Source organism: Plectropomus leopardus, chromosome 13 (genome assembly GCF_008729295.1).
Source record: "Plectropomus leopardus isolate mb chromosome 13, YSFRI_Pleo_2.0, whole genome shotgun sequence".
NCBI lineage: Eukaryota > Metazoa > Chordata > Actinopteri > Perciformes > Serranidae > Plectropomus > Plectropomus leopardus.
Window position 1 is genome coordinate 27715792 of NC_056475.1, and position 15840 is coordinate 27731631.

Sequence of the window (15840 nt, forward strand, 5' to 3'; positions counted from 1 at the left end):
GGGCTGTGCTTTATGGAGCATACACCAGGAGAAGCTGAGAGGGAGAAGGGGGATAGAGGCGAGAGGAAGCAGGGCTGCGGGGTTATTTTTAGAAATGGGATTGATATTCGCCTCATACTGTACGTTCGCTGTGATGGTGACGCTATTTCAGGCTGGAATCCGATAAAATCATACATGTGCGTACACTGTGGGAGTCTGTCTGTCTGCACGCTGTCTCCATCTGTCCTCTCTCCATGTCTCTGCTCCTCGTGTTAGCTAGGAACCACCAGAGACAGGCCTGGTCTGCTGCAGCCCATCCTTCCTTTTATGGTATAGGATCCTTACTGTTAACACACACACACACACACACACACACACATATGTGCACACGGAAAGTCAAGAGATGCACATCTGCAGTGGTTCACTGCAGCTAGAAAGCAGATCCAGAGATTGTGAGGTTTACAGGAATTTGACACAGTTAATTTGTCCAAATGAGGACACAATTTGGAGCATATTTGCAGAAAATATTTTTTTCAGTCAGCTGACAGAGCAGCTGAAGGCTGCAGCAGCTGAACAGAAATGTGAAAGCATACATTAAATCCTGTAGACCTTCTCCATTTCACCCCCACCACCCCCCAACCCACTCCTTGCTCTCACCATGTCAAAATCACACTCACACGCAAACCCTCCTCCTTGCTGGAGGCCTTGCTCTCAGCTCTGGACTAAATGATATCATCGGTTGCCAGGGATACAAGGGACACAGCGTGCAGAGAAAAGGGAGGGTGAGGCATGGGCAGAGCCATACACATACCCTGAAAGAGAAAGAAGGAGGTTGGGATATTGGGTATCAAGAAAGAAAAGAGGCCTTGTTGAAACAACTAGTGAAGGTAGCAAAAGGGCCGTGAAGAAGAAAGACAGGAGAAAAGACAGCCTGTCAGAGGTTACTGGCCCATCCTTCCTCTCCTTTCTGCCTCCCATCTCATTTCATTCTCCTCCTTTGTCTCGAGAGGGTCAGCCTTGCAACAGTGCAAATGTGTGTGAAAGCATGTGTTGTAGGATATGAGAGACAATAGATAGGAGAGAAAGAGAATGGCACTAATGGAGGAGAGATGCTGCCCTCGATTTCAGACAAGAAAACCTTTCCTGTCTTGTACATCTGTGCACCAACTGATTGTGGCATTTCCTCACTGCCTCTACTATGTGTGTCTGTGTTTGCCAGCGAGCGGAGGATGTCTATTTAAACGGAACGGAGACCGCATGGGTCTGCTGCTCTGCTATTCCTGACTGACAGCATCATTGAATTTGGACCACACTCTGCCTCCCCCTTTTCTTTCGGTTCTTGTTGCAAGGTAAGACTGGTGACAGAGATGCAAGACACACAAATACATGTCTCCAATCTACACTTAGCAGAGAGGATTGGTGGGATTCTATAAAGGTTAGACAGCCTAATGGGGGGGTTTCAGCAGAGACGTGAATGGATGCATGGCAATCCATCTGTGGTGACAGAGAGATGACCGGGGTTTCCTTGGTGACAACAAGGGGGAGGGAGGAAGTAGACTGAGGGGTGCAGACAGCAAGTTCATCCCACCAGCAGGTGTCAACTGATCACCCACCAGCAAAATACATTTAAAGGGGGCCTGTTATGCTTTTCTGCATTTTTGATTTAGAATATATATAGTGTTACAGTGATGGATGCTCATATTAAAAGTGCCAAAAGTTTCAAATAATGAGGAAAACTTATTTTAAAATAATTCCTATCAGCAAAAACCACAGGTTTCTTACTGTGCCGAACATTCTAGCTGTGTTCGAAACCGTTCCCTGTCACGGAAATAGTGACGATTCATTATTTTGTGTACTATAAAATATCCACAATACACAGCAAATTTGAGTGTACATATAATGGGCCTCATTCACAAACAGTGGGTACACACAAATCTGTGCTTAAACTGTGTGTACTCACGTTTTACGTGCAAATCTGTGATTCATTAATATTTTCTTACCTGAATTTGTTTGTAGTCTGCAAACAAATTTAGAACTTCCTCAGACCATGCATATGCACAAACGATGAACATCTGGCTGTCTTAGACAATGTAAACGAACACCTCACAACTAAATGTGGAGCATATTAAAGCCACATTCATTTAAAAAAGGGCTTTAATAGACAACAAGATCTAAAACCATTAATTTAGAAATTTACCAGTAAAAACACTTTTTATTTTACATAATTTATTCTCAGCTTTTCATCCAAATATTGTCATAATTAACATATTCCACAACAAAAACCAAGTGTCCCATATCTGCCTGTAATGATGGCTACTCCCACCAATATTAGTGCCATGAAATAATAATATATTAATTATTATTATGATTATTATTATTACTATTATTATTATAATGTGTTTGAGAGAGACGAACAGCTGTTCAGCTGTCTCTGACTGTCCTTACATTCGCACACCCTCACTGACAGTCCGGCACTGGTGTGTGTGGCCTTAATATGTACGCTTGTACTTGTCGCTTCTCCGTGAAACACCTTAGGACTAACAGATATCCTTATATGGAGAAAACGGGGCGTGGCAGTATGCCAATTTCAGGCTGCGGGCACGAGCCTGCCAGTTAAGAATGATTCTAATTCAGCAACGTACGCACTGAGGTAAGAATAAAATCAGCTGGTACTCACGTGTCACGAAACCGACGGTAATTTTGCGGGCGCACTTATTTCGTGTGCGAAGTAAGAACGTTTCTACGCACCTATTTACATTTTACCCACCTTTACCACAATGCAACGTGCATTTCTGGAGACGAAGAAGAAGTTTGGCCGGTTATCAGCTAGCATGTTTACTACGTTTACTACGTTAGTTGGTCTGTTTAACAGTTCACGGCGGTAAATCAACATGAGATGCCGAGGGCAAGTTTGTCTTCGCCTCTGTCTGTGTCTGAGAAGCAGCAGTTGTGCTAGCAGCAGGAAAACAACAACAGGAACCATTTTCTTCACGTAAACATCAAGCTAGCACCCCCTTTTTCCAAAAAGGGGGTGCTAGCTAGCAGCTTGCGAGCTAACCACAGCTACTAGCTCCTGAACTAAATAGATAGACGGCTATTACAGCTTGCAGTCAGGACACAAGACCATAGTTGACAAAACCAACTGCTTATTACCTACACTGCTATATGTAGCTACATGCTAAGGTCATGAAAACGTGTAATCTTGGTTGGAGATGTTTTAGATAACATTCCTGCTGTAATATGTCTGGTTGAGTTTAGAAGATATTATTGTTGATTTGTCACAGAAGAAAGTACAGCTATTCTCCATAACAGCCAGTCTCCAGCTGTAATTAGCCTCCCCTGCAAATACATTTCACTATATTCTGACGTCAGGGACACATGGAAATCTTTGGTTTCCGATGTTGTAAGTTTCTTGAAGATTTGGAACATATATCATTGTGTTGAGAAGCGTTTATTTGTGATTTTTCACATAAGAAAGTGATGCTATTCCTGTTACAATTATTTCCTGGTTGCAAATACTCTACTAACATACATTTAGCTAGGCTAAATGCTAATGTCAGGGAATCATGCAGTGCCTAACTTTGGTTGATGTTGTTAATTTCACACCTTATTCACAGTGGAATATGTCCAGTTTTGTGTAGAAGCTTTAATAGGTGATTTTTCCCTGGCTGCAAGTACTCTGCTAATGTACATTTAGCTACATGCTGAGCTCAAGGAAACATGTAGCCTAATTTTAGTTGCTAAGGTTGTTAGTTTCTCCTTGATTTCGGATCATATTCTTGCTGGAATATGTCTGGTTGTGTTTAGAAGCTTTTACCAATAATTTTTCACCGTCAAAAGTGCAGCTATTTTCTGTTACAGTCATTCCCCAACTGCAAGTACACTGTTTAATTCATTTAGCAACATGCTAAAGTTAGGGAAACATGTTATTTTGGTTGTCAGTGTTGTAAATTTGTCCCTGATTTCCAATCAGATTTTACAAAGAACATGTGTGGTTGTGTGTTTATTGGTGATTTTCCATGTTAGAAAGTGGTACTATTCTCCATTACAGTCATATCTCTGCATAGTTTCCCAGCTGTAAGACACTGCTATAGTGCATTTAGCTGCACGCTAATTTCAGGGAAAAATAATCTTTGTTTCTGATGTTGTAAATTTCTTATTGATTTCAGATCATATTCATGCTGGAGCATGTCAGTTTGTACTTAGAAGTTTTTATTGATGATTTTTTGTGGTAGAAAGTGCAGCTATTCTTTGTGACAACCATTCCCCAGCTGCAGGTGGTTGCTAACAAGTGGCTAAATGAGACCACAGAACATCATCATTGTACAGAATATGGCTTTACAGTCTCGTTGTGGTAGTAATGTTAAGTCTAGCAACCATGGTGTAATTTCTCATAGCCTTGCTGTAGCTTTTTACTCTTGGGTGATTGCCTTTAGGCCTCAAAACTCATAAAAGTGGTGTTCATTTGTGAAAATTCTCTTGCTGAACAAAATGTGTAAGGATCTATTTACCACAGGGCTTATTTTCTGAAATAATCCAAAACTCAAAGGAAAATCCCACTAGCTTTTTGTCAAGGGAACCAGGGCGATGCTAACTTCTGCATGAGCGTATGGAAAAAATGTCATTCATCAGGACTATCTATATGGAAGACCTGCAAACACTGACCAATCAGAATGGACTTTTTTTGGGACAAGGGCTTAACCCTTTATGACCTAAGCAATTTGGCCTGATTTATTTTAAGACGATGAGAAGAAGGCAATGAGCAACTTTGCAAGAAATTACAACATAAATTGTAATTTCTTTCCAAAATGCATGAAGGCATCTGAGGCATACACAAGAAAACTGATGTAGATCCCGGTTTCAAAGAGTTAAGGAGACAGATGCTGAAACAGAGCGTTTCAGAGACAGGGTAAATACAGGTGTTTCAACACAGACAGTAAGTGAGAGAAAATAAAGTATTTTTTGGCCATTAAAGCATGTTCTGGTTGAAACCTTATAGCCTACAATTATGAACCTGAAAATGAGCATAATAGGTCGTCTGTAAGATTTTATTTGTAAAGCATCATGCGTTTGTAAAGCATCATGCATAAATATAAAGTCAGGGACAGAGCTTAAACATTGTGATATTTAACACAACACTTAATTGCACTGTATTGTTTGCACTGCATGTTCTTTTGTTAAACTTATCTCACCGTGTAGCCGAGGCTGCAGTAAACCCAACAGCAACTTAACCCCTTTTGCACATGACATCATTTGGCCTCAGAGCTGAAATCCAGATGTCTTGAATTAACCCTACGCAGATGGGTTTAATATAGGAAGCACAGAACTATTGTTGTGTAGAGTCAAATTTACGCTGCTGCTGCTGACTGAAAGCTCCCCCTACAACATTGTACTGTACCAACAGTGTGTCCCAGCAGTGTGCAACAGGGAGGGTCCACAACAGATGGTCTGTCCGCTATCTCTGTAATGTTGCTCAAATATCAGCAACTCAGGGTTAAAAGCACAATAAGGTTTTTTTAACTGTCTAAGGAATGAAAAATTGAGACACAAACAATGAAAGCAGTAGTTGGTATGAATAGTCTTAGATTAAAGTCATATATTATGCAGAAACTCACATATTCCCTCAGATTACAGCAAGATAAACTCAGCATATATATGGTCAAGATGGACTGACTTTATAAAACCCCAAAGACAAGACTTTAGATGAGAAACCTGGACATTATGTGAATATTAACATTCTTCCCAGTTGTTCTGTAATGTATATAGGTTGTTTTTTCTTTTTTGTACCAGCAGTTAATGCCTATGAAAATGGCATTGGGGAGGGCACTCGATAATTTTCATTTTGAAATTCTAATGTCTTCCTGTACAAACAAAATAAGCCTCAAGTAAATGTACATCTATTTATTTATTTATTTTTGTTCACTTTTCCTATTTTTATTTCTTTTAATTTAACTAATTTATTCTCTCTTTATGTGAGACCTAACTGATCAAAGTCCTTCACATAATAGAGATGGCTGTCTTGATTAGGAATCTAATGGAAATTTTCATTTTCTGTTCTTTTTTCTTCTCTTCTTCCTCTGCTTCTTCTTGTTAATATCTTTCATTTAATTTGTTTATTTTAATAATATAACCTTTAAATTTTATCTATCCTTGTGTGCTTTCGCTTGTTTACTTACTAACTAGTCTTTTGGCTCATACTTTTACTTATTACTTTGAAGCACTTGATTTTGCTGTGATTTATTATTGCCAGAACAGGCTTGAAGTAAAGCTTTTGTAACTGTATTTTTTGTAAATCTTCTGGCTGCCAATAAAAAACAAAATAAAAAATAAAGTCATACACCCAAGATCTTAAGCTGTAAAGCAAATGATAAAGATGTTATTTCAGCATCAGTGGAGAAGCTCCCAAAGCTGGTCTCCCAAAAAGCAGATTTTAGCAGAGCAGGAGGTGATGTGAGGATTAGTGTGGATAACCAGACGTGCTGTGTCCATTGTACAGCTTTATTTAGCAACTGGTGGTATACAAACAGCGCATGTTAGGATAAAAGCATGTAGTCTTGATTTATCTTAGCAGTGAGCGTTTTGTGTACATAAAGGTCTTTTGTGTCCTCTTTCAACTCTGAAAATAAATTGACTCTAAAAAGCCTAGAGCCACAGCAGTCTGGCTCCAGTTGCTCTAGCAACTGGGAGGAAATGGACCCTTGAAGAGGCTGCTCACCCAGCGCTCACTGAGAGGTTATTACACACCACGAACAAACCTGTATGGCACATACATGTAAAAGGTGCCGCAAAGGAAATAGTAAAAAGTAGCAGTTCGTCATCGTATTTATAAATAGCTGTGGGAAATGCACACAGAGGTGCAGCCTGTCAGAGGTGCAGTGATGCTCTGTCCAGCATGCATAGTTGATCTTTTACAAGGTCATTTCAACACAGAGTACTGATTGTTGAAGTGTTTGCAGAAACATGAAGACTTCTTTTCTGCCCCATGGTAAAAAAATGACTATATTCAACAGCTCTAGTAGAAAAATATGCAGAGTAGGCAGAGGAGGCTAAGGATTAGGGATTGTGATTAGACAGTAAGTGAAGAACTTGAAATTCTGGTGAGACACAAGCAGCCAAACACCTAACCCATCGAGCTCGCAGCACCTCTGGAAGTTGATGCAAATGAAGCGCACTGAACCAGCAGCTGAGGATGAACTGTGAGTCTGGGTGGAAGATGGGTGCTGGTGATCTGAGTTCTGTCAGAGAAGAAAATAATCACAAGCTTTTACTGTAAACTGATAAAAACACTACAGCAGCCCAGCCTGTTTTGTTTTTTTCTTCTGCTTTCCTTTGTTCGTAAAGTGATGTTGCCATGGCCTTTTGTCTTAATGCCATGCTTTTTTTTCTTGGATAGCCACTGGCTGTGGTGTCTGCTGTGCAGCGGTGATTAGAGAGAAGCTGAATGCACAATGCAGCTCTGGCTAACTCATGATAGGACCGCTGAACAGATACAGTTTTGCAGAAAACACAGCATGAATTGAAAAAAAATGTATTAAAGATACACATAATGACATTTATATTGAGGATGTAAATCACACACCAAAAGGGGTCAGCCAGAACAAAAGCAATGATTCACATTTATGTTTCTGTGATCTCAGGTGTGAAGTGGAGGGCCTCCCAAACACAGACCAAGACTGGTAACTACAATTTCTGTCTCTGTACTTTGTGTGTGTGTGAATGGCTGTTTAAATGCAGACATGTATAACCACTGTAGCACTTTCTAGTATCACAGTCGTACATTAAAGCAGTCATTTGAAGATGTAGATTGTTATCAGCTGTATTATGTGTGAAAACAAAGCTCAGCAGTTATTGCAGATGTTCAGAATGTGTCATCAAACCCCCTAAATATATCCATGTGTGAGTTGCTGAGTGTAGTGTTTTGTAGTGTTCACCGGCTACTATAGTTTGAGATTTCTTAACTTCATACCAACATAAAATATTAATTATTATTATAATTTTCGCACAAATAAATTTTACGATACTATCCTTTTAGGAAACGCAGCAATGGCCTAGAGAAAACAACCACTTTCCATGTCACTCTCCCGAATGTAAACATAACGACAGGTCTAAAAAAAAAAAACACCTGCATTTGGTGGCCAAAAAGCTGCTTGAAATGCAGCAATGACTCGCTAAAATACAACTGCTTCTATGACGCTGTCCCAGTAGGAAACACTGCGATGTCTTGGTTAAAAAACAACTGCATTTCACGGCTGTATCCCTGGTTGAAAAAACTGATGAGTCTGAAAAAAGTCAGCTCATGTACTATACATACACCTATATATACACCACTTTAGAAAAGTTGATATGATTCATATGAAACATAGAAATGTAATGAATCTGTGGTTTGCAGAAATGAACAGTGCTGCTTTTTTATTCTGGGGATGAGGCTGTTAGTACAGGACTCCCCAGCTAGCAGAGAACGTTCCCACAACATTGGCTAGCATTACCTACAATTTACAATAATGTTTTGAAAAAAACACTTTAATTTAAAGCTCAAAGAAGGATGTTTATCATTTCAAATTATGTCCCTTTAAGGTTAAATGCTGACTGAGACACAATGTTAAAACTGCAACTTTCGGAGGATGTTCTGGTGATGTTGAGAGGTGACAGATCGTAGATGTTCTTTGATAAAACATTCCCACAATGTTACATGAGAACAAAGGAAAAACATTTTCAAAGCAACGTTCAGAAGATGTTAGAGGCCTGAGGTTAAAGACCCTTTTTAAAAAAACTAATGTAATGTGATATGTTAACAAACACAAAAAAGAAAAAAGGATGTTTATACAGATTGGTAGCTTAATTTTAAGAACATTTTGGGAACTAAAAGAAAATGCTGAAATGAATGTCCATCATTGCCCGCTGAAAACATTACTAAAACATTGCATCGGTTGCATTCTCAGAATGTTTTTAGAACCAAAATTGCCAGCTGGGTCTTTCTGTAGGCCTTTTTCAAAAAATGAACAAGGAAGTAGAGCAGTCTCCTGATAAAGCATCAAGGAACTGAAGCTTCAGTGCAGACTGCTGGTTGCCATTGCTTAGATTCTTTTGGTTGAAACTGGTAGCACTTCCATACTGCGTTTTATGTATTCAGATGGTTTTTTTTTTTAATGAGATTTCATATTGATTTAGTTTTTAACTTATTTATTTATTAATTATCATCTGTGTTTCCAGGCTGCATGTATCACCCAGCAGAGCTGTACTCTGGCCGTAACACATGGGACTCCTATCCGGCTGGAGGACCTAACAGAGGACAATGGGCTCCTGTAAACGGTCACCCCTGGAGCCACACAGAAAGGTCAACAGCACCATCACAACACTCACACATATTCTTTCTGTAGTGTTATCTTTAAATTCTAAAAGAATAGTAGTGCAATACACTGGATTGTGCTTAGTGCAGTGGATATAGCATCTAATGTATTAATTGTACTGTGTACTTTTTTATTTTTTAACTGGTCATGCTTTATGACCTTTAGATGTCAACGTCAACCAAGACTTCCAATAAAACCACAGTAATGCTGCTTGCCATTCAAAGTCGGAGGATAGAATTTCCCACTTGAAATTTTCGGCTTCTGACTTCCAAGCGCACAACCAGGTGCACAACACCAAACGTAAAGAAAAAACATGACAGACAGTGATGAACTGGTGTTCCCGTGTCTATTTGTAAAACGTGAAGACTCTAATGTTTGTGTGATGATAACACTGAATGGCTGTCATTACTGATATTCCAAATCGCACACTCTTCACCGATCCAGCGACATAAATATAGCCTACGTTAGCCTACTTGTTAACTGTGCTCCAGTCTAGCTACACGGGTAGGTAATCAGCAAAAGTCAGTAAATGTAGATTTCCTAATTTTATCACATTTTCCTTTTAGTTTTTGGCATTTTTAAATTTGTCACCACTTTCCAGATTAACTTTTGTACAGAGAAAATCGGGCTTGGAGATTGTTTACCATAACCAGCTACCTAATAACATTGGTGACATATTTTGACATCAGTTTACATGCAGAACAGGATTTACTATATGATAGTAGATGTACAGTATCATATAAATAAAATACGTGCAAATATACTTGACATTGCCTTTTAGTTGATTTCTTACCATTTACAATGTGTGCCTCCGTGGCCTCCATTGACGCTACCATTGTCGTTTGACGTCAGAGCGCTGAAGTCGGGGTAGGGTCTGGCAATGTACACGATACATACCGTTACCGTGATATGAGACCACATACCGTCTGAGATTTTGGATATCGTCATGATATGTGTTGTCTTTTCCTGATTTTTAAAGGCTGCAGTAGAGTAAAGTGATGTAATTTTCTAAACTTATCAGACTGTTCTACTTGTTCTAATACTTGCCTTCACCCACTTAAGTCATTAAATCCACATTACTGATGATAATCAAAAATCTCTTTGTCTAAATATTTTGTTTAAGCAAAAATAGTCATCCCTAAAATATTGTCACAGTATCAGTATCTACATATTTCGTCATCTCATGACATTTGATTTTGTTGCCCAGTCCAGCATTAATGAAGCTTTTGAGGAGATTTAAAATATAGCGATATATACCGTGTACTGTGATATGGCCCACAAATAGCGTGATATTATTTCAAGGCAACACCGCCCAGTGTTAGTCAGGGTTCATAATTTGCCCCAAGTTCACAAGTAGGAACTCCAACTGTCAGTGGCGTTCCATTTAACTTTTTCTAGTAGGAGGTCGAAATATTGTGACTTCTGGGTTGTTTGGAAGTCAGTATAAGCTTCACAGAAGTCAAAGGGGACATTGTTGGCTGTTTAGAAAGCAGATACAATAGAAATGCCTTCAACACCTACAGTGTTGGGGGAAAAAATGTCCGGAGCCTCCCTGACAATGATTTAAGCTCAGTGGGAGTGGATAGTGGCACTACTCGAGGCTTGACCTTCCCCCAGCAAGGGTCACTCCAGCAGGTGGGACTTCAGCCTTTGTTGTCTGGGTTGATTCAAGCTAAGCACCACTTTAAGAGACTGACTGATTAACTGAAGCTGTGATGAGCATATTCATGAACAGCTCTTACTCTGGCTGCAGCTGTGAGCTGGAGCCCATCTGCAGTCGAAACAAGTCGGACTCTGCTGAATGAAACTACAAGTTGTTCAGCCGAGAGAAGCCTCAGTCTGACTATTGAACGGCAGCAGCTGAGCGTCACTCTGATTAACATGATTGTGTTTGTAGACATGTGGTTGTGGTGACTGTAATAGTGATAATTGTGACTCTGATGAGGATGTACAATATATCAGTAAAATATAAACAGTAAATTATATTTGAAAAAAAAGCAGCTCTTAGCATAGCCAGGTATAGCCACCATAGACAGGTTTTCCACTGAGCAACATACAGTGCTGTTGGTTGGTTTTTAAAAGAAAAAAATGGGATCAAATCCAGTTGAGAAACAGCACCACAATTTTCGTTTCAAGGCCAAACTAAAGACTTAGTTATGCATGGTTTTGATTTAAAGGAATACTTCACCTGAAAAAAATGACCATTTGTATATCACATACTCACCGCGTTACCTTGAATTTGTTTGTAAAACATTGTTTTTCTCGCATGCCTCCACAGTGAACAAAGCATCCAAAAAAAGTAAACATTCTTCGTGAATTGAAGTAATCAGGGTCCAAATTTAACAACAAGGAACTGTATCAAACCATCCGTTTAGAAACACTTTCAAAACGTTTTGAAGCAGAATAACCCAGGTTTCATTTATCCAGTTGTATGTTCAGTATTCAGTATAACACATACATCTTTGCTTAAACATTACAATATACACGTCTAACAGGGCAACTCAGGGCACTCTACTCGTAGTTGGAAGTGTTTCATATTTTGTTTTTTAAACACACATGTTTGAGCATTTTACTCGATAAAGAAGGCTTAGAATATACTGCACAAGTTGTGTGAAAGTTTATAGACAGATTTTTTGATGTAGTTTTTTTTGTTGTTGTTTTTATTTGGACCCCATTTCATTTTTCCATTCATAAAGAGTTTTTGCATTTTTGGGATTCTTCTTTCATCGTGGAAGCACGCCAGAAAAAGAAAGTTTCCTTCATGAATTCCAGTTAATATGTTTTGAGTAATCGATATACAGATGGTAATTTTTTGCATTATTTTGTTTTTTTGCTTTTTACTCCTTCTTTTCTTTATTTTTCAATTTTAGGCCATTTCTTTTTAAGCTGCTCTTTACATGTTTTTGTAAGAAATCAAGCCAATTTTCTCAGGCTTAAAAGGTTAAAAAAGATCTTTATTAGCAAGTTAACAAGTGAGGTCAAAAAAGTCTTTTGTCACAAAAGTGGATATATTTAAATATTTTCCTCATGTGATATTAAAAAGACGTCACTAAAAGTCACTTAAAAAGAAGCGCACCATGTTGCAAAATTATCAGTCATCGATGGAACAACTTGACATTCAAAGAGCGAGCATATATACAAAGCAAATACTGGCAAAGAGAGAGTGATGGCCGGTTAACCTGGTTCAACCTGACTTTTATTTATGCTCTGTATTTTTTTTTTTTTTAACTCAGCTGAATTATTGCCTTGAGACGCTGCACATTTTCTCTATATTTCTGTTATTTGTTCCCACAGATGCCAAGGAGGGCGCAATCAATCACATCATCCACCATCAAATCGTCTTTATAATAGGTGAGTAAAACAGAATGAATATATGAGCAATTTTGCAAAAAAATTCAGTGTATTCTACTGAACCACTTGGATGAATAGAGTATGGATTTTTAAAACGGTTTAATAGAGCTACACAACTAAAGCAGCTTAACAGTCCACCATGAATATGAATATTTACCTCGTGCATCAAGTCATATTTGTGCCCGTCATGCTGAAATATCCTAATTTTGAATAAGTTTCCACATCTTGATACATGTTGGTAAGTTCAGTTGTTTTTCTCAGGGGGGAGAGGACACTCAGCCATGTCCAGGACAAGGGGATTTCTAAGGGGCACAGACAGCCTCTACGTCTCTGGGATAGCAAAGAGCAGCCGTTTGAGGCCCAGAACTGGCACCACAACTCCACACGCTCATTCCACAGCCGAGCTGACACCAACAGTGGCTACCTGACAGGACCAGGGGAGCGCTACACAAACTGGGACAACAATGTCAGCAACTCTGTGGTGAGCCCTGCAGATCTGGATTAGTTTTACTTTCAAAAGAGTTTGTATTCATCAACCAATCAGTCAGACTGTATTTGTATAGCACTTTTCATACAAACAAAACTACAAGACAAAGTGCTTCATACAAGAAAACCAGAAGTCCCCCCTACACACTCACACACGCATGCACGCACGCACGCACGCACGCACGCACGCACGCACGTGCTTGCGTGCGTGCGTACGTGTGTGTGTGCATGCACACACACACACACACACACACACACACACACACACACACATACAGATAAAAAAAAAAAAGCAAGACTTTCTAATTGATGAAAGCACTAAAATAAGAGTACTAGAGTACTACTGGGAACTGAGGAAACGCTACCATAAGTGAGGAAACACCAGAGGCTAAAACCTATTTTTAAATCTTATTTAATTTAATTAAATTTTTTTTATCTTTGCCTTTATTCATTTTGCTGCTCTCACTCTATTTATCTGTACCCTGTCCTCCTTATGTCCTGTTCTTTCCACCTTTTTACGTTTTAATTGATTTACTTGTTCATCTACATATCTCTCATTCATCTGTTTTTCATATCAGTTTTAACCCCACCAATGTGATGTTGTCTTTTTATATTACTTCTTATATTATTTTTATCATCCTTTATTCATTTATTATTATATTTTCCAAACCTTTTTTCATTTAGTACTTTAACTGCCTTTTTTGATATCTGCCTGTTTTAATTACTTTTATTCCTTTTATTTGCTTTATTCTTGTTGACCTTTTGTATACGCATCTTGTTTTTGCCTTTTTGTTTGACTTTTCTAGACCTTTATCTGTTTTGTATGTTTGTTGATTTTATTGTATTAGTCCCTGAGTTCCTGCCTTTGTTTTGTCTGTCAAACAGTTTTTAAAGGTGCTATATAGATAAAGTTGTTATTACTATTATAGATACAAAACAATAATTTTAACTCTCTAAATAGTTGATAAAAGGTAAATGAAAGGATAACAGCACAAAGTATGATAATAGATTTAAAAAATACAAAATAGTAAAATGATATACCATTTAGTAAAACAGACTAAAATGTTTGCTTTTGAAAATAAAATTGTCGATGGAACTAGAAGTGTGACTCTTTTATGTCCTTTTTTTCTTTTTTGACTGTAAGCGAGGGGGTCCTCGTCTGCATCGCAACAGCAGAGACCTCCAATCCCCAATGGAACGCTGGGCCCCCTCAGACTGCCGCAGGAGCTTCCCCGATAGAATGATGAACAACAAAGCAGGAGCATGGAAAAGGCCGGTCCTCCACCAGCGGCGAGAGCAACTGCACCAGCAAAGTCCACCTCCACTCTCTAGGGAAGAGTGTCCAGCCAAGAGAAGAAGAGACTCTGGCCCTGAACAGGTAAACTTTGTTGACTTTTGTTCCTTTGTTACATACAGTCGCTTATCTGGCCTGTTCATTTCTGTGCAATAGCACCACCCGTTGGTAAAACCCCCATCAATTGTGCCATGATATTTATACTTCTCTGTTCAGTCATCTCATCCTGGATCAAGGCATTTACCTTTAGTTGCCCACGCCCCATCCCCACCTCGCCACCATCGCTGTAGCCAAGACGACTGGAAGCCTCTTAATGACAGGGCGGGTCATATCCACCACTCTGACCACAGGACCTCAACAACACAGCAACAGGTAAGCTTCTATAATCAGTATTTAAAAATTAAACAGAAAAAAAAACAACAACATTTTGATCATCGTTGATTTCTACCATTGCTTCCAAACTTTGTAGGAGACCTCTAAACAGCGAGCTGGAGGGCATGGCTTCAGTAATAGTCACCTAGCGGCTCCAAACCAGAGTTGTGGCAGCAGACCACCACATCACGGAAGCAGGGGGAAGGTCGACCGGAAAATCTCGTCTTCACCAGCAGACCACACCCGTGTGCCTTACAGCCACCAAAACCATCATCACCACCATCAACGGCACACAGGCCACCCCAGGGCCCTACAGCACAACCCACCGCTACACACTATGGACGGAAAGGACTCACGGAGCCACCACCACAAACAAAGCACAGTGAGAATCATACATTTAAATAACACTTGGGTTTTTGCCCTCATTTTTCACTGGTTTAAGTTAAAAAGCCAAGACTTTTATCATGCACTCAATAGATAAATCTCTCTCACATTTTGGTCAGAACTGTGTTAAAATCTGTTAGTGAGCACTCTATAAAATAATCCATCCACCTGACAAGCGTGGCATATTGAGATGCAGATTAAACGGTATCATGTACCTTGGGATGGTCACAATAAGAGGCCACTCTAAAATGCAAAGTCTGATCAAACAACACAATTCCACAGATGTCACAATTTTTAAATGAATGTGCCATTGGCATGCTGACTGCAGAAGTGTCTACCAGAGTTTTTTTCAGGTTAATTTAATGTTCATTTCAGTGCCATTATCTGTCTTCACGCCATTTCTGCAAATTTGTCAGTCCATCTAATCTGTCTTGTGAACCAGCCTGTGACCTCCACATCCAGTGTCTTCACCTGTGAGATTGTGTGAGACCAGCCATCCAAACAGCTGATACAGCAATTGGTTGGCACAACAGAAGAATTTCTGCACAAACTGTCAGAAATAATCTCAGAGAAGCTCATCTCAGGGGCTAGTCTCAGACAATATTGCATGTGAAAACACTAGATTTA

General features: G+C 39.3%; 1 protein-coding gene across 1 annotated transcript in view; it reads left to right on the forward strand.

Moving 5' to 3' along the window:
- LOC121952575 (lysine-specific demethylase 6B-like) overlaps positions 1-15840 on the forward strand; it is a 33098-nt gene that overhangs the window by 891 nt on the left and 16367 nt on the right. Inside the window, exons 2-9 of the mRNA XM_042499338.1 lie at positions 1199-1328; positions 7617-7655; positions 9190-9313; positions 12621-12677; positions 12939-13158; positions 14308-14541; positions 14674-14829; positions 14927-15211. Of these exons, the coding sequence (XP_042355272.1) occupies positions 9195-9313; positions 12621-12677; positions 12939-13158; positions 14308-14541; positions 14674-14829; positions 14927-15211 (1071 nt within the window). The 5' untranslated portion in view covers positions 1199-1328; positions 7617-7655; positions 9190-9194. The remainder of the gene's footprint in view (positions 1-1198; positions 1329-7616; positions 7656-9189; positions 9314-12620; positions 12678-12938; positions 13159-14307; positions 14542-14673; positions 14830-14926; positions 15212-15840) is intronic.